This window comes from Canis aureus, chromosome 29 (genome assembly GCF_053574225.1).
Source record: "Canis aureus isolate CA01 chromosome 29, VMU_Caureus_v.1.0, whole genome shotgun sequence".
Classification (NCBI taxonomy): domain Eukaryota; kingdom Metazoa; phylum Chordata; class Mammalia; order Carnivora; family Canidae; genus Canis; species Canis aureus.
The window spans coordinates 8063557-8085418 of NC_135639.1; the positions used below are offsets into that span (position 1 = coordinate 8063557).

The following is a 21862-nucleotide window of genomic DNA, read 5'->3' on the forward strand; positions in this document are numbered from 1 at the left end:
ACTGTTGAGCCACCCAGGCTGCCCATTCCCAGGATATTCCAATTCCCTCTTCCTTCTTCCTTGTTCCCCTGGAGACTGGGTTGAGACCCTCGGGCCACTTCCCTGAGGCCACCCCAGCCCTCCTCCAGGCAGCTGGGTGCTCAGCTCAGCTCTGCAGGGCAGGAAGAGGCCTAATCAGAGCAGTGGCCTGGACCTCACTCCAAGCACACCTAGGGAAGGGGGGTGCCTCCTGCGTTGTGGCCATACTGGAGGCTTCTGTGGGCCCAGCGAGGTCGGGACAGGGACTGTGTATGGGTCCTTGAGGGCATGTTGGGGACACCTAACACCTCACCATAACTGGTCATCAAGCAGCAATTAGTCATCAAGCAAAGCCTAAGGAACCAGGCCCAGCGTGGCAAAGGTGCATGGTATTTGGGAGGGGTGGGGGACGTGTCTCCCAGAGACAGCCAGTCAGTCCCTCCCTGGGAGGATGTGTTTGGGAGGGGATGGCTGCTGTGGGCTGGGGCCAGTAAGAGATGGCCCCAAGGATGAAGACCTACCTCTCAGAGGGCTGTGTGAGGGTTGGGGCAGCTGGAGATGGAGGGGAAATTAAACACAATACATGAAGACAGGAGAGAAAAGAAGTATAAACTTATGTCCCACCATGAAGTCACGTATCACCAGCATTTCTGACAGTTAATTTGTACATAATAAAAATGTGTTCACGCCAGGTCATCAAAGTGTGGACAAGATTTTATAACAGGAGGCTTTATTGGACAGAATCACAATATATACTTTCCCCCCCCCCGTATTAACTATTGATTCTATCATAAAAATATATTACAACATTTGATATGTATTCACAAAACACAAGCCATTGTAAACAGAGCAGGCAACATTGGCCTTGGATTCAAAAATCTTGAGTCTTGTTGCAACAGAAAAACAGTGTTGGCAAGTGTATTACATGAAAGGTAATATTGCCACATTGGAAGGGCTTCTAGTGTGTGTGTGTGTGTGTGTGTGTGTGTGTGTGTGTGTGTTTAGTGGAGCTATATTTCTGTTTAATAAATTAGGAGAAAATAAAGTTAAAGCTACGATGTTAACAAACATTAGAGGCTGCTAAAATTTTGCTTCATTTTTTTTTATAGTTAGTATGCAGCTGCTTCAGTTTGTGAACATTCACCCATATGCATAAACTCAAGGGCGCACAGAATCACGGCGCACGTGTTCACGGGCACATTTGCTCCAACATAAACATACCCATTTTCCTATGGGTCTGACATTGGGATAGAACATTGTACAGGAGCCAGCCGTTTGCAGATCACTTTGTCTCTGGGAATGAAATATCTTTTATTTTTCTAAATCCTGGTTTCCAAAAATATTTTTTCTAGTGTCCAAATAGAAAGTACATTTCCCCATGGAACCCTACACTAGGTGGCACATTCCTTACGTTTCTTTAATGTGGGCTCCCTTTTGTCGTCTACTGGTCTGTTCTCTGGGTGTCCCAAGCTATGGATGGTGTAACTCCCCCAACCCCTCTTTGCACAGACACACACACAAAAAAATAATGAAATCTATGAAAACTCAAGGTAGCCAAAGGATTTGACTTTGGTGCTCTCATTATGTGGAGCTTCTGTGAGTTCTAAGGGTAAAATCTAACTAGTCTCCTCAAACTTAGGAGAAGTGATGGTTCTCTCAGTGGGTACTGAGCAGGGGAAAGCCTCTGTATGGGAGACAGGCATGCTCCATTAGGGAGGATGAATGGGGGGGTGGTGACTCACCACAGGACACCACAACAGAGGGATGGATTGAGGTCCTCCTAGGAGCTGTTTCACCAAAATGGATAACATATGTCCAAATGGCAAGGGTCTGAATCTCTTCTCCCAAATGAGCCTACAAATGTAAAGATGGGCCTATTCCAAGGTTTAGAAAAATGCCCCATGTGGTAATGAGGATAAGGCAAGGCACCTTGATGACATGTCACTGGACTTCCAATGCTGTTTGTGACCTGCGATTAACAAGTTTCCCCTCCGGGAAACCCTGATGGGCTTGGCGAGACACCATCCTCATTAAACGTCCCTCAAATGTTCCAGAAGAGGTTATATTTACATGCTTGTTGTAAAACAGAATTGTTGAGGTTTGGAATGATTTCAGTTTGCAGGGGAACTTGGCATTTAAAGGCTTTTAGAGCATGGGGTTTGGTTACAAGTAATTCAAGCAAGGATTTGGTATTAAATGGCATAAAGGCCAAGGCAAAAGCAGGCTGAGTGTTTGGTATCTTAACCAGGCACGAGCCATCACTTTGCTCTGGTCATCAGGAAATGGACTGGCTTGGGCGAACCAATCAATGGTGTGCCATGTGAAGGCATCTGATGCTCTCCCAAACGCATTCCCTCTGGACAGTAGTGAGTGTGACAGAGGCCAGGGCCTTGATGGTGATGATCTGACTCTCACAACTCAGAGTGGGCTTCTGTGTCCAAATACAGATTTCAGGTTCTTTGAAACTATCGAAACATGGACTTTAGATTCTCCTGAATACGTCCAACAGCTCTTCTGCACCAGGGGAGAAGTAGGATACTGATGACAGAGCCATGGGCCCGTGGGAGAAAGGACACCGGAAATGCCACTAGAGTCTGCCTTCCTAAGAGCACGAGTGTTCCCAAAGGCATCCACGGTCTTTTGAGTCAACGGCCTAAATTATTTTAAACATCCTTAAATATGGGTATACGTGATAAACTACAGCACTGCTAGGATTGATGAGATTCATAATGTTTGACCTTTAAATGCTAGAGACGTCTCTGCATGACACACTGCGAGAGCGAATTGTACAAAGCCCGGTGACAGTGTGGGTGTGAAGGGAGAGTGGCTGAACTGCTACGCAACACGAGGACAACTTTCGCAAACGTGGTTGTTTTTGTTGTGCTAATTCTTCCGGTTGTCGCAGGGGGCTTTGTGGCGGTGCCCTTTAGGGCCCTGCATTGACACCGAATGTGTACACTCACTGTTGTAGATAGACTTTTGTTACCAATCGTGTATATTGTCAGGGATGTGCCCTGGTCAAGTGGCCAAATGTGGTTGGTTTCTGAAGAATGAATTCCACTCTCTTCCTTCACACTGCTAAATGTAGCTGCCCCTGAAAATCAATGCAATGCATTTTAGTCTTTCCTTCCTTCCTTCCTTCCTTCCTTCCTTCCTTCCTTCCTTCCTTCCTTCCTTTGTTCTTCTCTTCCTTTTCTTTTTTTTTGGTAGCTAAATACATGTCAATGTCCCTCACGTTTTCTCTAAGCCACCTAATTTTGGCACTCCAAACTTCAAGATATGGATCATCTCCCATGGGCCACAGATCTCGTTCACTCTCAGGAGCCACTTTCTCTCCTCTGGGCTCACCTGACGCCATTCCTGGACACACAGCTCTAAGCCCACGAAACTCCTTACCGGCACATTCACATCTCCTCTGTGCCTTGTCATATGTTCTTCCCTACTACACGCTCTGGGCCAACGTCATCGCCTCTCCAAAGCCTTCCAGACCCTCCTTCCCCACTGGCCACGTGCTTCAGCCCCTGCATCTCCCAGCAGGGTGCACACACCTCCAGGGAAGCCCCGTCTTACACTGTAATTTCTTGTCTCTTCCAGAGGCCGATACGGCACAGGGCCAGGCACACAGAAGGTGCTCAGTAAATGTCTAAGGAGTGACAGCTAAGTATTTTTGCAGTTCTGGGTTGGAGTCTGCAGCTGCCATGTGCCACTCCCTGAACGGCTCCAGGACCCTGCTTTCCTGGGTGTCCCCCTCCCCCTGAAGATCACTGTTTCTGCAGTGACGTCTAGGTCAGGCTGCCCTAGGCCACGTGTCCTAGCCACTTCCCTGAAACAGATTCCTTGGGAAGATGAGCAATTCATGCCCTGTATTTGTGGAAGGAGGCACGAGGAGGACTTCGAAGTCATGGCTACATCTGAATTGGAAAGGCAACAGCAAGCCTGACCTTCCTGCATCTCTTCCTTCCACCAGGCCAGGGCTTCAGCCGGCAGCAGAGCGAAGGCCGCTGGCCAAGGGTTGGACTTGCTCTTTTTGGGCTGAAAGGCCAATTGGTCCTGAGACACAGTGGGAGCCTACTGGGAATGTGGAGACACTCACAAAGCTTACAAAGCACTGCTCCCAGCCAGGTTTCTTTTCTGAACCCCTAAAAGCAAACCAAGGAGGCCACCTCCACCCATCCTCTCCTCATGGCTGGCTCAGCCCAGGGTCCTAAGCAAACACCAGGGTCTTCCACGGAAGCCCTTTTGGCTTCAGGGCATGAAGAAGTTGACTTTGGTGCTAGGGCAGTGCTGTGTTGTTCTGATGTCATAGGGCTATTGGTCCAGAATTTCAGGAAAATTCAGGTTGACAGTGAACCTTCAGATACCTAAGACATCTAGTCAGACAGATTTCTTGGAGGTGACAAGGGACCTGGGAACCATAAATCCTGGGTGCAGAGGTTGCTGCTCAGCCCCGCCCCCGGCCCCCAAATTCTCCTAAAAACACTATAGAGAAAGAGAAATCCAAAAGAGTCCCTTCCAAGCCAGTGGTGGCCGTGGGATGAGAAGGGCCCTGGGGCCCAGCTGGTGGGTGTGGGTGTTAGCACAGAAGCTGGGAGCAGGGTGTCCTCTTCTGATGATGGAAAGATGCCCCGAGTTGGGTGCAGCAGGGGACTTCCCATTGGCACTAGCCTACCCTTCCGGAGACTAACAGACCATGCCTCTGTTTTGCGTTGCTCCTTAAATTTCTCTACCTGCTGCCCCAGGACTTACTGATCTTCCCAGAGGTCTGAAAAGGAGATGATAGTACCTACATCCTAGGGTTATGGTGAGGATTCACGGGAACACTACCCGAAAACACTCAGTGCTGTGCCCGGCATGCAGGCTTCACTCAGTACACACCAGCTGTTAGGACTATGGACCATTGTGATTACAAGGAGCTGCTCCTGGGGCACCTGGCAGGGTCAGCCTTGCTGGATGAAGCGAGGAACCCTAAAAAGACCCACACACAGGGGTTAGCATCCAGCAGTGTCTCCCTCTGGCCTGGCCTCAGCCTGGCTCCACTCCTGGGGTGTGAGGCTGGGTGGGAAGGGCGCTGAGGTTAGTGGCAGAGGGGCCGGACGCCATCGGTTCCCACAGCCAGGCTGCCCAGGCAGAGGTGGGGTCGAGACCCAGGGAAGTGTCCCTGTGGGCCCCTCTGGGTGCCAGCTTCCTTCTCTCTAACCAAGTGTCCTGACCTGGAGCCAGCTGGTGCCGCCATGCTCTGCCGATGCCCCGTGTACACCCACATTTACTACCCGGGAGCCCCACGGAATGGAATGAGGCTACGTTGCAAATACCTTTGAGGGGTGGTGGCAGGGGTTCCACCAGAGTCCTCTGAGGATGGGTTTTTAGAATTTCATGGAGTGAGCGCTTTGTTGCTCTGAGAACGAAATGACTCAGCCCTTAAATGAGGCTGGAGATCGAACTCTCTGGAGAACTGGGGAAGGATACAGGATGAAACAGATATTTAGAAAGGTGCAGTTTTCCATGGAGTTTATCCAGGTCTCCAGGGCCACCTTTCTCAGGGAGGAGTGGGCAGGTCCCTTGCAGCAGTCGCCTGGACATGGAGGTTTGAAAATGCAGAGTCCCGGGTCCTGCCCAGACCTCCTTGGACCAATCTCTGAGGAGGGGGTATAGGAATCTGCATTTTAAACAAGCTCCCTTGGCAATTCTTGTGGATAAAAGAAGCTCAAGGGCCAAAGGCTCTGTTCCAGATGATTTAGACCTTCCAGAAAGGGGATGGGAGCTGCAAATATAGCCAGGACCTCGCTCCTCCCTGGGATGCTCATGGTCAAAAGGAAAGGAGCCAATGCAAGGAATTTCTGGCACCTGATAAAATAGTCTTATTCAGACCATAGGCTGCCTGGGTCATCCTGCATTTGGATGAAATTCTAGAAATGCACATCCAGAGGCCACACCATCGTCTACCTGACCCCACGTGTGTAAATGGGTGGCAACCAGGACATGGGTGTGGCCTGTTCTGTCTTCTCTCAGAGAGAAAGGCACCATGAAAGAGAAAACTAATTTCATAAACACGAGGAGAGAGGTTTATTGCTCAGGGCGACAGCTCAGAAGACTGAACTGAATCCCAGAAAGAATGGACCATTGGGACCAGGTGGCTGCAGTCAACTTCCCTCATGACCCAGCCAATTTCTAAGTAAAAACAGGCTGGCTCTTGGTGGCATATCTAAGGGGGGGTTGGCTGACCACGAGACACACAAACCCCATGACCCTCGTCTGAGCTGGCAGATCCTTAGGGGATCCTAGGGCTCGGAAGTCCTCTCTCCTTCGAGAAGAAGTGCAAGAAAAAGCTGGAATAGTTGCAGAGTGTCTAAAAAAAGCCACCAGGGGCAGGGATTTGACCTACATCTCAGATCACGTAGGACTAGAAATGGTGTGGGGCTAGGAATCGGATGGTCCCTCCCGGCCAGGCTTCATTTCCAAGCTTCCCAATATGCTTTCCCACCTGGTCCAGTTGTCCACCAGAGTCTGGGCCCTACACATCGAGCCTCACGCTAGACTGAGGACAAGTAACTCTTCCCAGGCCCGCTGATCTTGCTGTTTCGGAGTGTTTTACCTGAGAAACCCATGCCACGTTGGATAAATCAAATTACCAAATGAGGTAGATAATTCACCTGGGAATAATGAAGCCAGGGGAAATTTTTAGAGACTGGGTAGAGATGAATACCGACATTCATCTACAGGTAATTAGAGCAGACTCGGTTGGTGCTGACCGCTAATGCAGTGTTTTCCTCCGTACTTCTCCTTGGCCTTCAATGCCTGTCTGAACAATAGTGGACACACCCCCTCAGCTAACTTATCTGGGCTTTTGTCTCCATGATGCCAATATGACTGGTTTTATTGTTGGGTTTTTTGTTTTGTTTTGTTTTAGCAGTCCTAGATGCTTGGCCAAAATTCCAACATGTATCTTTTTAGGATGCATGGTGGTGTGGGTGACAGATCTTTTGTTTCTTAGCTCAAGAAGAGGTAAAAGAGATCCAGTTGCTTCTGGGAGTATAATATATTGCCTACACAGAGCAGGCAGAAAGAGGATCTGACATAGTCACATCGATGAAAACACGTTTTGTGGCTTGAACTTGACTGTCTACTGGCCTCATCTACTAGGTCACTACTCCTCTGTCACCCAATTTTGAGAAAATTTGTGTGAAAAGGGAGACTGTCAGATTCAATTGTGTGTATCTTCTTGGATACATACTTGTTTTCGGCCTCATGGGTACTTTTGGTGTTGGGACAAGGTGGGTGGCGAACAGCTCCTTGTCACTAAGAAAGTCCCACAAAAATGAATGTCTGCTGTGAGTCAAACTTGATTCAAACTAACGTGAGCAAGTTTTCTGTAACACACAAAGTCACGTCTGGGCAGTGGTGTGCTGGTAGATGCAGAACAACCAGCTCTCAGCATACAAAAAGTCCTGGTTTGTAGCCTTTGCTAATTTTCTTGGCACAAATATTCCCATCACGGCTGATTTGAAGCTACCAACATGATGTCCCTGAACACGGGACTAGGAAAGGATGCGCCCCACTGACTGCTCCAGGCAGATATGAGCACACCTCCAACTACATCTGACAGGTGCCAAGGCTTTGGAAGCTACGTCTGTCCCTGTCCTAGTCTCCAGGAAAACCTTGCAAGTAGGCAAGACCAGGCCAGGCTCAGCTCTCTGTTTTCTAAATGAGGAGCTAAGGTAAAAGAAGACAATATCTTTTCAAGTAGATACGCACGACACACCTCTATCTTTCCATTCTGGGGCCCCCCGGCAGTAAAACAGTATCAGGCTCTTCCCACCTGGTCCCTCTTGGGCTGTGTCCTCCCCCCACTGCACTTGCAAAGTTAAGACACCCAGAGCTGGAAAGAGAGAATGAGCCATCGGAGTCTGTCGCTCGCTTCCCATCCTTTCTACCCTGTAGGCATCAGAACAGAGGACAGAGAAATAGCTGCTCTTAGCATTCACACGTCATCTGAAATGATAAACAAAGACAGATGGGCAGAAAGCATGGCCCACTCACCTTGGCTTTTCATAAATCAAGATGGGGCTGCTAATGGATTGGTATAGGTACTGAAGTTATAGTTTTCGATAAAAATGTCACTCTTCCTTCATGAGCACAGGGTACTTTCTTGGTCACCTGGGACAGCTTCTACTTTCTGTTGATAGACTCAAGGAGACTAGATATGGAGCCTACTAGGATAATGGGACCCAGTGCCTTAGAACCAACGCTAAAACCCTGCTCAGGTCAGTTCTGGTGGGTGCATCTCACAGGGTGTGTGGAACAAGATGTGTGAGACAAGGTGAAAGGCTTCCTGCAAATTCAGGTCACAACCAGGGGTGGGGGCCCCAGGCAGCCACCTTCCTCCTGCCTCCCCTCGGCTCCAACAGTTATGACGTGTGAATCAGAAGAAGGTGACTTCAAGGTCAGACCTCCAAGAACATTATTACATGTATTACCTGCCTATTTAAACCATTTTCATGCTAAGATTGTCTACACACACAAACGTTAGCTTTGGGGGGGGAGGTGGGGAACCAGAGTTTAACCATTTCTGAGACTGCTGCTCGGCAACAATTGGGTAGCCGCTAGCTGTTAAAAACATTTTCACCTTGGGCTCAGGGTCCCAAGAGTCCCAGCTGAGCACAATTCAGTGAGTACCAGCTGGATAATATTTGGGTTAAAGCAGCCACCACTACCATGTGGAGAAGAGTAGCCACGTTGGATATAAGGCCAAATGGCCACCGCCAACCTGACTTTCAGCATGATTAATGTCCCGTGGAGACCACTGCTTTTCTTCAGCATGGAGCCCAACGCCTAGTGGTTAGGAAGGACGCCTTGCTTCCCCACCTGCCACCAGCACCGCGTGTCCTTGGTCATGACCGGCCTCAGCGTCACTCCTGGGGAGTCTCTGGTGAGTCCGGGAGCTCAAAGGAGCTTCTCAGAAAGAAAGGCCAGAGCGAGTAACCATGCTCATCCTTTGGTGCAAAATAGGGACCATCCAACCTCTGCCCTTGAGGAACCAGGGAGCAGGCTTCAGAGGCCCTGCAGGCCAGGGAACCGGAATGGCTGGGCCGGCCAGGTGGGTGGCAGCTGGCGGTGTCCACCCAGGACCCCAAGCCCTCCTTCCCCGCTTCTCACCAGCTGCCTCATTCCTCAGTCTCCGGCCAGAGCGGCGTCCTTCACTCAGAGACCGGCAGAATGTTCTGGCTGTGGGAGTCGCCCGTGAGGCCCGAGGAGTGGAGGGAGCGCCTGTGGAGGATCCTGTTCAGAATCTCTTTGCAGCTTTTGCGGTACTGGTGTCGCAGTAAGGAGTACACGAAGGGGTCGGAGGCAGCCTTGCTGTAGGCCAAGCACTTGGACAGCACCCCCCAGTGGGAGCCGATGGGCACCGAGGAGGACAGCTCCACCAGCCTGCAGAGACACAGGGAGGCCGTTACCCAGAGCACAGCCTCCCGGCCCAGTCTCAGCTTCTCTGGGGCCGCCCCAACTGCAGTTTCCAGCAGCAGCAGTAACAGATGGTGGACATCCACCAGGCACTCGGTTCATTCCAGCTCCCCAAGTAACTGGGCACTTTACCTGTGTGACTTTGTGGAGCTCCGGGGTGGGCAGGTGACTATTTCCATTTTAGATGTCCAAGGAGGTTCGGTAATTTGCCTAAGGTCACGCAGCCAGTAAGCTGTGGAGGCAGGATTTGAACCCAGGCAGGTCTGACTCTGGAACCCAGGCTCACCTAAGACATAGGCTAGTGGCTAACAGTGTCCTGGCCACTGCCTTCAACTCGGTTGCTGTCCTGCTGTGTGACCTTGGGCAAGTCATTTCCTTTCCTTGGGCTTTTGGGTTTTATATGAAAAGCAAGGTGGTTGAATAAGACCATCTCTGGGCAGCCCAGGTAGCTCAGCGGTTTAGCACCTGCCTTCAGCCTAGGGCCTGATCCTAGAGACCTGGGATCAAGTCCCGCATCGGGCTCCCTGCATGGAGCCTGCTTCTCCCTCGGCCTGCATCTCTGCCTTTCTCTCTCTCTCTCTCTCTCTCTCTCTCTGTCTCTCATGAATAAATAAATAAAATATTAAAAAAAGAAGATCATCTGTACAATGAGAAGAGACTCTGCTTCAAATCCAGCTCTGCCCTCCTAAGAAAGTCACCTGGGAGGGAGGGCTAGGTATAATTTTGCCAGCGTTCTACCAAGCTCAGAGTATGTCTTGCATCAAGAAGAATCTGCAGGTGACAAAGGCCTCCTCCCAGGGCTGTGGTCGTGGGGCCCTTGGCCACAGCAGCGGTCAGGGTACCCTAAAGTGACCTCATGACCCACGGGAAACACAACCCATGTATTCAAGGGGTGTCTTTTTGAAAGTCGCCCCGGGCCCCTCAAACGACTTCATTCAGTGGTGCTAACGCCAGCTGTGAGGAAGTACAAGCTTTTTCCTCTGTGTAAATGGAATTCCCCCCAAAATCAAGCCACTTACTCTTTCTCAAGCGTGTCCAGCGCTGTTGGCCATATTTGGATATTATCCAGCACTGATACAAGACAGAAAAGGCCACAGCTCGGAGATCCCAAGGTACCCTCTCCATGCCCACTGCCAAATGAGGACACTGAGGCCCAGAGAGTAGAAGGGGTTGCCCAGCGTCACAGAGCCCGTAACGAGAGCAGAAGGTCCAGTGCCTGCGCTCTAACTGGGATCTGGCACCTGCATGCTCCCTGGGGCAGGCAGTGGTGGCCCCAGGTTCAGAAAGGACTGGGCTGGGGCTGTCGCTCTGTGCGGCCAACCTGAGTGCTCTCCCTGCCTCTCTTTGGGTCGAGGCTGTTGAGGACTAGTTCACAAAGGGAAGGAGGAGAAAGCTGGGAGGGTTCCAGACTCCATTGCAATGCCCCATTTTTTAACAGACCCTTAATGAACCCACTCTGAAGCACCCCCCCTCCCACTATTTGGCCTTCTGTTTCCAGAACCAGTGGCTACCCTTGCCCTCTGACCTCGTGGGAGAACGTGGCCTCGTTTCTGCTCGTGTCCTTGTCAGCCCCAAAAGGGAAATGGAGCTGTTAGCATTAGGGAAAGCTGCACTTTGAAGAAACCTATTTTGGGAAGTGATGACTTTAAGGGGACAAAACCCCTGAATTTAGAATTCACACCTAATAATAACAATGAAATAGCTGAATGCCAGCACATTGTTGCTATGTGATGCCAAATGGCTTCTCCAAAATGTCTTCTCTCCTATATGTTGCTAAATTCAGTCTTAACGTTTTTGGCTCTCCCGAGAGGACTTATTAAAAGAGCCAAATATCATTAAACCATCCAGCAAGATCAACATTATTATTTGCAAGTTCTGTAGGTTTCACAGTGTAAAATTATTCAGGACAATGTAAAATTTCACCACTAGATAATTAAGAGATAAAAATCTATTTCGTTTGCTTCTCAGAGATTTTATGTAAAGTCTGAATTCTCTGCCTGGTTCAGTAATAATAATTCCCAGCTGCATGTCCCCTTTGGGCAAAATACTTGATGTACACGATCTCTCCTCTTACAATTATCCTGCAGAGCAGATATCATTATTTCCATTTCACAGACAAGGGAATCAAGACTCAGAGAGCCAGTGATCTCCTACACGGAAACCCGCTTCCACCTACCGCTGCCCGAGCCCTGATTAAAGGCCACTCTGGGCTTCGGATCCAGCAGCGGAGATGGGACAGGATGAGCTCTACATCTCCCCCAGCCCGAGAACCCCTCTGCCTCGGTTACGTGCCACCAGGGACTTTGTCACTTGCCCCTGTCCACAGTACAATGACTCCTGCTCTGAAAAGCCCGTGTGAGTGGTTTGTCAGGGCCTCCAAGCAAAGAGATGCTTTGATTACTACGGGCCTGGACACTGGCAGCAGGTTCTAGGCAGGGGGAAACATTTATGCTTATGTGTTCAGAATGCACACAGGCCTGCCCCAGATGGCCCTGACGCGGCTCCCCACTCAGGGGCCCTGGGGTGGGAGCCCACACTCTGGGTCAGCAGGACAGCCTGAGGAGGGCGAAGAGGGGCAGGAGCTGCTTTTCCAGCATTCCAGGAGACTCTGCTGCAGGTGGTTCAGGGATGCGCTGTGAGTACCTAGAGTGGCGGGAGACACGCTAACAGGTTGGGGGCCTGTTAACACATTAGAAGCAGAGCGCAGAGACGGGAGTTTTTCTGACTCGGGGTGATTCCCCCCTCACTCCTCCAGTCTGACCTGCCCGGCCCCACTTCTGTACCCCTTTGCCCTGTATTTGTTGAGGGAAATTCTTCCAGAAAGCCATGCTCTTCTCTCAGCAGAAAGCCCTCTGATCCTGGTCACTGGCAGGTGTCTGTGCTGGCTGTCACAGCACAGGGATGATGAGGCAGGGAAGCCCCCACCCCCAGGTGTCATCCTGGCCCAGCAGCCTGGTGGTCCTGGTCCCTGGAGGGAGGATGGGGGTACTTTTGCCAGAAGGCCGAGACATTTCTGAACCTTCAGAGCGACCAGTGTCTCCATTCTGGTTGACAGTGAGAATCTCCAGAGAAACTGGGGTGTTCTGGGGTGAGGGCAAGACCAGTAATACAGCAGCCATAGACCAAGCAACCCTTCTGGGTCCCCTGGGGCTCAGGGCTTTGATGGCCGCTTCACAAACACTGTGAAGGGGACAAAACCCCTCACCGTGTTCGCCCTACTGTTCAGAGGAGGCCCCATGGCGCAGTGATGTACCAAGGCCACGTAGCCTGAACATGGAAAAACCAGCATTTGAAGCCTGGGCTGTAGGCGCCAGTGACCAGGCTGTCCCCCCTCACTCCTCGACTCAGTTCCAGGGTACAAAGACCTTTACCTTCAACTCTTGCGTGTAAAGTAGTAAATTAGTGCCCAGTCTGTACACCTTCCGTACCCCCATCATCTCTCCTCCTCCCGCTGCCGTGCGCACACACACGCATGGGTATACACACACATACACACACACACACACACACACACGCTGTGCACCAAAGGACACATGGGCCACAGAACATTCTTTGGGAAGCCAGCCTGATGCCTTCCTAAGACTCCTGGAGAACTTGGTTTGTGCATTTGAAGACCTGTAAGTAATAAGCTGACAATTTACATTTTCATGAGACATTAGAATGGAAGGCGTTTTATTAAAAGAATATGAACACCGGACAATCACCTGCATATTAAACCCCTCTGCCATCTACATAATTCCATGACTTTGAAAAGCCATAACAATGGTGCTGTCAGATTCACTAATGCCTCAAAGCCGCACTCTGGTGATTTGGGACAACCATAATTATTCGTAAGCATATGTTGCTGCAGAGATAATAGCCTTACGAATGCTTCTAGACATGTGAATTTTAATTCAGAAAAATTTAATTAGAGCTCTTGGATGAGAATCTGTTGCGGATCTTCAGATCCTGTTCAGACACTTGGAAAAAGTCAAATGTGACCCCTCAGGGCTCTAAGGACACGGGAGTCGGTATGAGTGCATAGTAGAAGGCAGTGACTCCTCTCAAGAGTGAAGGTGGAGATTTCCAAATGTTTTCCACGGTGACGTGACAAGCCCCTCAGGTGCAGGTGCAAGTGGCTCTTTGGTTGGTACAATTGGTAGAACTGCCTTTCTGAAAGGTATTTGCTGTATCATCAGGCACTGTGCCAACCAAGTCTACTGCCAGAGTTAATGGCCTCTGGGCCTTACTCCAGGTCTATCCAAGCTGCTATCAGCCAGGTGGTCAGCGGTAACCCCATGAGAACCTACCACCTCTTCTACCTGCCTTTACCCCTAGGACCCCGGTGCTATGTCTGCATTCACCCACAGATGGTGACGGCATAAGATGCTTGGGCATAAGAAGCCAGACAGGTATCCACCCTGTAGGTGGGCATCTCTGTATTTCCAGTTGCCTAGGCCCCAGGCTTTGGAGATGGAGCATGGTGGCTAGGCTAAACGATTGCCAATACGCTTGACCTTGACCTTTAACCCTTCATTCTGCCAGTTGCTACTCTTGTGACCTTGGGTAACTCATTTCACCTCTCTGAAGCTCTGTAAGATGATGATTCCCATACTTACCTTTCAGGAGAGCTGTACCAGGTACAATCAGGTGTGTACTGGTACCTCCCAGGTGCGTTACAGGTGTCCAACAACAGGTGACAGGTGTGGTTCTAAAGACTTCATGGTCTCTAAGAAGGGAAGCTGGAGAACCGATTTGAAGGCCTGAATGGTTCTTGACCCAAGAATGATGCTTTCCCATCTAAGAAAGTTATTAGGCAGATGCGAATGGTGGGGACCCCCTCCCAGCCAGCCAGATCTCCTTGATCAGCTCTAAAAGGTGGCAGAGGTGACAGCAGAAGCCCCTTCCCCTCTCCTACTCTGCCAGCTTCCGGCGTTCACCACGGTGGTCCTGATGCGGACCCACCTTCTTGCCCGCGTCCCCATTTATAAGGTGGGACTGGGTGAAAGTAGTAAGTCCTGTGGCTAGGCAGGCACTGCAGGGTGGCGGCAAATGGCTTCCCCGCAGCAGTTCAGTGTCGTGTTTAAGCGACACGGGGACACCTTGCTCCCAACCATCCCCCAAACTGTGTCTTTCTGGTTGTCCGCGGGTCACAGCACAGGGTGCCTTCCTACTTCCTTCTGGGAGGAGAGCAGGAGCCACTGTGTTCTCAGGGGAGAACAGAGGGGTGCAGTGCAGAGGGGCGCAGCACAAGACCCCGTGCACGGGCTTTGCTTCCAGGCTGACCCGAGCTGGAACCCCGGCCGAGTCACTGACTGCATCGGGCGAGGCTAGAACAGTATCTGAGCCTCAGGATGAAATGGGGATGTTATGCAGGTGTGGACGGTGGCACCGGTCCAGGCACAGAGGGGGACTTACCCGGATTTGTTTCTAAGACAGAGCTGGCTCTTAGCTGTTTCTCTCTGAATCCCACAGGATCTGCCAGTTGCTGCCTCAGTGGTTTTGACTGTCATTTCCATGCACAGGAGCGAGGCAGAGAAGAGCAAGTGGGTGCTGCATCTGGGAGAGTCCCTGAGGCTGCTCGGTGCCTGTCCAAGGCTGGGCTCAGGCTTCCCAGCTCCCTGTGCCTTGATAACCGATGACTTCTGCATTTCCTTCCCTCTCTGTGCCTCAGTTCCCCCATCTGCAGAGTGCAGCTCCCATGGCTTGCCCAGCCCACCCTTGGGAGTGCTGTAGGCTCCAGGAAGATAACACGCGAACAAACTATAAAGGGCTCGGAAGGCACAGCCACATCGGCCCAGCTAACCTGTTGCCAGAACGTAACCCCTAGCTCATGGGCCCACCTTGCCCTACACGCTGCCTCCTGGTACTTCTGAACCTTCATGAAGCTGGGAACCCCACACCTCAGGAACCTGACCCCTGGCAAGTTCACACCTGTCTGAGATTCTGGTTGCCTCTTTAGGGTCCAGACTGCTGCTGAGCTCAATTCACTTGAACCATCATCAGCCAAGCACTTGGCGGTTGGAGAGACACACAGATGCTTACTGCCGCCAGGAGACCCTGTGCTGGGTGAACAAGGAGGTGACTCCTTCCTCCTGAGCTCTGGAACCCTCCAGGGCCCACCCCTGCCCTGTTGCCTGAGATTTTGCCTGTCTCAGGGCAGAATGGCTCTCCATAAGGCCTGCTGAGGGGCAGTCAGCTGGTCTGAGCCCATGAGTACTGTGTGATGATGGTTTAATGTCATGTGTCAGCTTGACTGGCCATAGGTGCCTCAATTAAACATTCTTTCCAAATGCACTTAGCATCTGAATCAGTGGACTCAGTAAAGTGAATTGCCCTCCCCAACTGGGTAGGCCTCAGCCAATCCACTGAGGACTTGAACAGAGCCAGAGTCAGAGGAAAGAGGAATTCACCCCCTTTTTCTCTGCCTCACTGATTAAGCTGGAATATCTCATCTCAGCTTCTCTAGCCCTTGGGGTCAGGACTTTTACCACTAGCTCTCCCAGGTAGTGGGGCCTTCAGATTTCCAGAGTTTCTGGCTTACAGAGGGCAGATTGTGGGACTACTCAGACTCTCTCTCTTCTATCTATCTATCTATCTATCTATCTATCTATCTATCTATCTATCATCTATCTATCATCTCTCATCTATGTATCTATCTACCTACTAATCTATCCTACTTGTCTGTTTCTCTGGAGAATCCTAGTACAACATAGTCATTTGACGAGCCTTGGTGATCTTCTCTGACCATGCCCAGCACACACCTGGAGCCCAGAGAACTCCCTGCATGTGATGAACACGCTGGCATATGCCCATCTCCCTGGGATGTGCCTGGGGCCTCCAGTGACCATAAACACTAAACCCCTCCTCAGGATCTCTTCTCCTCTCAGTCACTGGAGAGGTATGGATGGGGCAGGTGGTTCTAAGAGGAGTATAATTCCAAGGGGACTGTCTGCCAGCCATCAACTGCCCTCCCTGCCTGATGTGCCCTCATTCAAGTCCTCCAAGAGCCTCTGCCTCAGTGCCCCTGATGTGGTGGAGGGCGACAGTGATTTGGCCACTCCAGAGATGCTCCTAGATAAACTCTGATATTGAGTAGGACACTGGACAGAGAAGGAAGTGAGGCAGAAAATTCTGAGCACTCTGGCAGCGCAGCAGGGATGGGGGCTCCAAGGGCTTCCTGGTCAGTGAAGGATGGGTAATATAAGCAGCTAGGGGTCACGGACAAGATGGTGCTGGGAGAAAGAGCGTCAGGACATCTCATACCTCAGGCCTCTCTGACTACAGACCAGGGCTGCCCAGCAGGAAGAGAAGGCAAGCCACAGGTGTGAAAAGGTGCAGGTGAAATTAATTTTAATTGTATAGTTTATTTAATCCAAGATATCACCATTCACTATGGGATCAATACAAAACTGTATATATTCAAGCCATGGAAGTCCAGTGTGCATTTTACACCTACAGTGCTGACAGTGCTTTCAATTTAGAGAGGCCATGTTCAAATGCTCTAAAGGAATCTGTGACTGGTGAACACCACCTAGGGCTATAAACCTGGCTCATGCTGTTCCTTCTGCTTGGATTGTCCCTCCAGCATAACCAAATCCCCTTCACAAGCCTCGTCCAGGAAGCTCCAGCTGAGAGACCTCGCTCTTGCCTCAGAACTACTGGACCCTAATCCCTGTCGGATGGCATGACATGGTGTTTTGTCTGGGTGAGAGAGCCATATCTACAGGGTCAGTGTCCCCACCGAGGGGGCCTTCTACAGGACCTCACCAACCCATGCCTCCTCTACAGGGTCTTTTTTATGCTCTGGACAGAAAAGGTGCTAGAAAAATGTGTGCTGAAATGAAAGGAGGGAATGTTTGCATATTTCATGAGGTTTGCTTTGGATGGTTCCTTTGTTCACACAAGAAAGCCAAGACAGGAGCCAGGTGGGCTGGTGGCAGTGGGGAAAAGAGAGTATCTTCAGTAAATGGTGCTGGGAAAACTGAACAGCCACATGCAAAAGAATGAAACTGGACCACTTTCTTACACCACTCACAAAAATAAACTCAAAATGGATTACAGACCTAAATGTCAGACCTGAAACCATAAAATTCCTAAAAGAAAACACAGGCAGTAATTTCTCTGACATCAGCCGTAAAAACACTTTTCTAGATCTGTCTCCTCAGGCAAGGGAAACAAAAGCAAAATTAAATTATTGGAACTACACCAAAATAAAAAGCTTCTGCACAGCAAAGGAAACCATCAACAGAGTGACAAGGCAATCCACAGAATGGGAGAAGATATCTATAAATGACATATCCAAAAAGGGGTTAATATTCAAAATATAAAAAGAACTTCTACAACTCAATACAGGAAGAACAAATAACCCAATTAAAACATGGGCTGAGGACATGAATAGGCATTTTTCCTAAGAAGACAAACAGATGGGCAACAGACACATGAGAAGACTCTCAACATCACTCATCATCAGGGAAATGCAAATCAAAACCACAATGCGGTATCACCTCACACCTGTCAGAATGGCTGGAATTAAAAACACAAGAGATAACAAGTGTTGGTGAGGATGCGGAGAAAAAACGACAACCCCCCACCCTGTATAGTGTTGGTGGGAATGCAAACTGGTGCAGCCACTGTGGGAAATAGTGTGGAAGTTCCTCAAAAAAATTAAAAATAGAATTACTGTATGATCCAGTAATTCCACTACCGGGTATATATCCCAAAGAAAATAAAAACACTACTTTGGAAAGATATAAACACCTCTGTTTATGGCAGCATTATTTATAATAGCCAAGATACGGAAGCAGCCCAAGTGTTCACTGACTGCTGAACGGATAAAGAAGATGTAGTGTATATGCAATGGAATAGTACAGCCATAAATAAAAAGAATGAAATCTTGCCATTTGCAACCACATGGATGGAACTAGAGAATATAATGCTCAGTGAGACAAGTCAGTGAGGGAAAGACAAATATCTTATGATTTCACTCATATGTGGAATTTAAGAAACAAAACAAAAAAAAACACAAAGAAAAAAGAGAGAGAAAAAAAAACAGACTCTGAAATATAAAGAACAAAGTGGTGGTTGCCAGAGGGGAGCAGTGGGTGGGGGATGGGTGGGGGGAATGAGTGAAATAAAGGGGATCAAGACTACACATATCATGACAAACACTGAGAAATGTGTAGAGTTATTGAATATTATACACCTGAAACTAATATAACACTGTATATACTTCAATAGAAAAATAAAATTAAAATTTGTCACCACCACCCCTCAAAAAGAAGAAAAGAAAAGAAAGAAAAGAAAAGAAAAGAAAAGAAAAAAAAGAAAAAAAAGAAAAGAAAAGAATAGAAAAGAAAAGAAAAGAAAAGAAAAGAAAAGAAAAGAAAAGAAAAGAAAAGAAAAGAAAGAAAAGAAAATCAAGGCAGGAGCTGGCTAGGTGGTGGCAGCGGGGCTAGGAGTGGCTTCACCAAAGCCGTATTTTGTATATATGAGGTTTTCTGGACATAGCTTTTCCTCCTTAGTACGTTGCCATTCATCCCCATAAAAGATGAACAGTTTTGCGAATATTTTTAAAAACCCCAAATGCATCAAATCCATTTGGAGGGAACATATTGCATTCTGAATCTACCATCAATTTTACTGAAACGTTATTTTCTGGGCACCATTAGAGGAACCAAGCTATAATCAGAAAAAAAAAAAAAAAAGGAAATTTTGTTGGGAAATGAGATTAAACCAGAGAAAAATCCGATAGTTTAAAGCTGGAGCCACATTACCTATTCTCCTCTGAGGGTTCAAGTTCCCGTCATTAGCCCACCGGTCCCCTTCCCTGTGGGATCTGAGAGGAGAGGCGTCTGCCTGCTCTCCCCACCTGATGCTTCATGCCTCCTTGGATTTAATCCCCTCCCTGCACGAACCACCCAGTCACAGGCTGGCCCAGGTGTGGCTACAAGTACGAGGGACGGAGTGCCAACCACCGACGTCATCCACTGTGCTGCCCACGTCCCTATGCTCCAAGCCCTCCAATCCTCAAACAACCCTAAGGGGCAGGCACTGTTTATTTCAATGGGAAGCCAGAGGCTCAGAGAGGTGACATCAGTGGCCCAAGGTCACACAGCAGGAGGAAGTGCAGCTGTGGTTTGAGCCCAGGTGGGCATGTTCCAGAGCCCGTGCTGTAACCACCCTGTGGCCCGGCCCCCTCAGCCCTCGACGGCAACAGAAACCCACCTTCCTGTTACTGCCTGGGCTTCATGTCCCCTGGAAAACCTGATCCATGCAAACTCTGGCATCCTGCCTGGATGCAGTGCATCTAGACCAAGGGTTCTCCACCAGGGGTGACACTGGTCCCCAGGGCAGTGTCTGAAGACATTTCTAGTTGTTAAGCGGGGAGCAGGAGGGAAGTAGTGGTGAGCAGTGGGTAGAAGACACCGTGCTGCGAACACCTACAAGGCACAGAGCAGCCCCACCACAAGGGGAGTTCCACCAAAATGTCAGCAGTGCTGAGGTCTAGTGGACAGTTCTAGAAGGAAGAACATGGCTGTGCTCTGCCCAGATCAGACCTATGCAGGGACCTGCAGACCGTCCTAAGGCCTACATGCAAAGTGAGATTTCCGCCAGAGGAAGCAGCTGTGAAGAGACAGTGGAAGATGCTCCCAGAGGAGAAGAGACGGGGGCTGTCGTGGAGGAGCCAGGCTCACTGTCTGCACATCGGCAGGGCCCCTAGGAGGGGGGGACAGATGTTCTCCTGCACCAAATGAAGCAGATAGCTTTCTACAGGGCATCAGATGTCAGCTCAGGACAAGGATGGACGGAGACACTTGGCTACCATGGGCTCCTCCTCCCCAGAGCAGGCAAGGCCACCCTGGGGTGGACAGCCAGGCAGGAGTCTTTCCCCCTGCCAGCTGAGGATGCTGGGATGCTGGCTGTGTTTTTTCCAATTTCTCTCTCTCTCTCTCTCTCTCTCACACACACACACACATACACACACACACATATGTAGATCCCACCTCCCTGGCTCAACATCCACCTCCTAATCAAACACCAAAGTCTCTTTTTATTGTCAGCTTCCCAAATAGTTAAGCCATTTTGGATATAGAGTTGTGAGTCTTTTTCCCCCCTCCAGTGTGCAAAACTGATGGGATGATGCTTTTTTTCTGGCTAAAGCACAAGAGAGAAATCCTGCAGGTAGAGCAGGGTGGCTTTTGGAATGCACAGCCCTGTGGCCAGCGAGCTGCAACTTGCAGCATGATGAGGTTGCGGGGGGCGGATGGGAGTGAAGGTGGCAGGCTCCTGGCTAATAGGCAGGAGCTCCCCAGAGCGGTGGGATAGGCAAGCCTACCTGGCTGGGCACAGAGTGGGCTCCCTGCTCTCTGTGCAGAGGGCAGGTGGCACCTGCTGTGGACCAGGGTGTCCAGGCTGAGAACGCCTGGGGGTGAGGCCACACCGTGCTTGATGGGCAGTAGTAACCCAACCAGGGCAGGGCGTCTTCCTCCCTTCATTCTCCCGTTTCCCTTCCTTTGGGGCCTCTTGGGGCTGGGGCTGAGGCTAAAGGGTTAGATGATGTGATTTGGGAATCAAGGTGGGGAATCATTTCCATCCTTCTGGTTCCGAGGGCCAGAGAGAAAAAGCATGTGCTTCTCACCACTCTCACCAAACCTGTCAAGTTCACTGTCACCTGCTGGAAACCTGCATCCAAGAGAGGTCGGTGACCATTTCAGGTCACACGGGCCCTGATTTGCCCTCCCAAACCCAAGTCCCGCTGGTCGGGCTCACCTGGTGATCACATAGGGTGCAAAGCATACGAGGAAGGTCCCTATGAAGGTGCTGATCTTCTTGGTAGCCCGCTGCCGCCTCCTTTTCTGCTCCTCCAGACAGCGTTCCCGCACACTGTGCATGAGAGAGAGGAAGACGACTTGCTATCAACGAACACAGGCAGGGCTGTGAGTGCAGGGACTCAGGGAAGAGCCAGGGAGACCCGAGGTCGAGTCCTGGCCGTAGGTGCGTGGCCTGGGACACATACATGAGTTTGGACATGTGCATGGCATTGCCAAGCCTCAGTGTCATCCATAAAATGTACATGGTCATATAATAAAATGCCCCCAGAGGCTCATTTGAGAATTAAATGCAAAAAGCACACAGATGCATGAAATGCATTCAATGCATAAAGCACATAAAGCAATTAGCATGGTGCCCAAGTGGAAAGAAATATAAATTCTCACTATTACTATTCAGAACTCCACTGGTCACCTGCTGTATGCCAGCCCCAGAGTCCACATTCTCTAAGTAGTAAATCTAATTCTCGTCTTTACTGATATTCATCCTGCCGGGTGGGTTTTACCTGCCAGGTGGGTTTTTCCCTCCCCTGTTTTACAATGAAGAGTATGAGCTCAGTGAAGCCAAATGGTTT

The 21862-nt window shown here is 49.9% G+C and overlaps 1 protein-coding gene across 2 annotated transcripts in view; it reads right to left on the reverse strand.

Moving 5' to 3' along the window:
* The window catches only part of GPR26 (G protein-coupled receptor 26), a 41851-nt gene that overhangs the window by 10502 nt on the left and 9487 nt on the right, over positions 1-21862 (reverse strand). Inside the window, exons 2-3 of one of the 2 annotated variants that reach the window (XM_077877310.1) lie at positions 21229-21342; positions 732-9444 (exon numbers count right to left, since the gene is read on the reverse strand). In XM_077877310.1, the coding sequence (XP_077733436.1) occupies positions 9213-9444; positions 21229-21342 (346 nt within the window). In that variant the 3' untranslated portion in view covers positions 732-9212. Of the gene's footprint in view, positions 1-731; positions 9445-21228; positions 21343-21862 lie in introns of those variants that run through there. The other variant, XM_077877311.1, reaches the window with a different exon arrangement.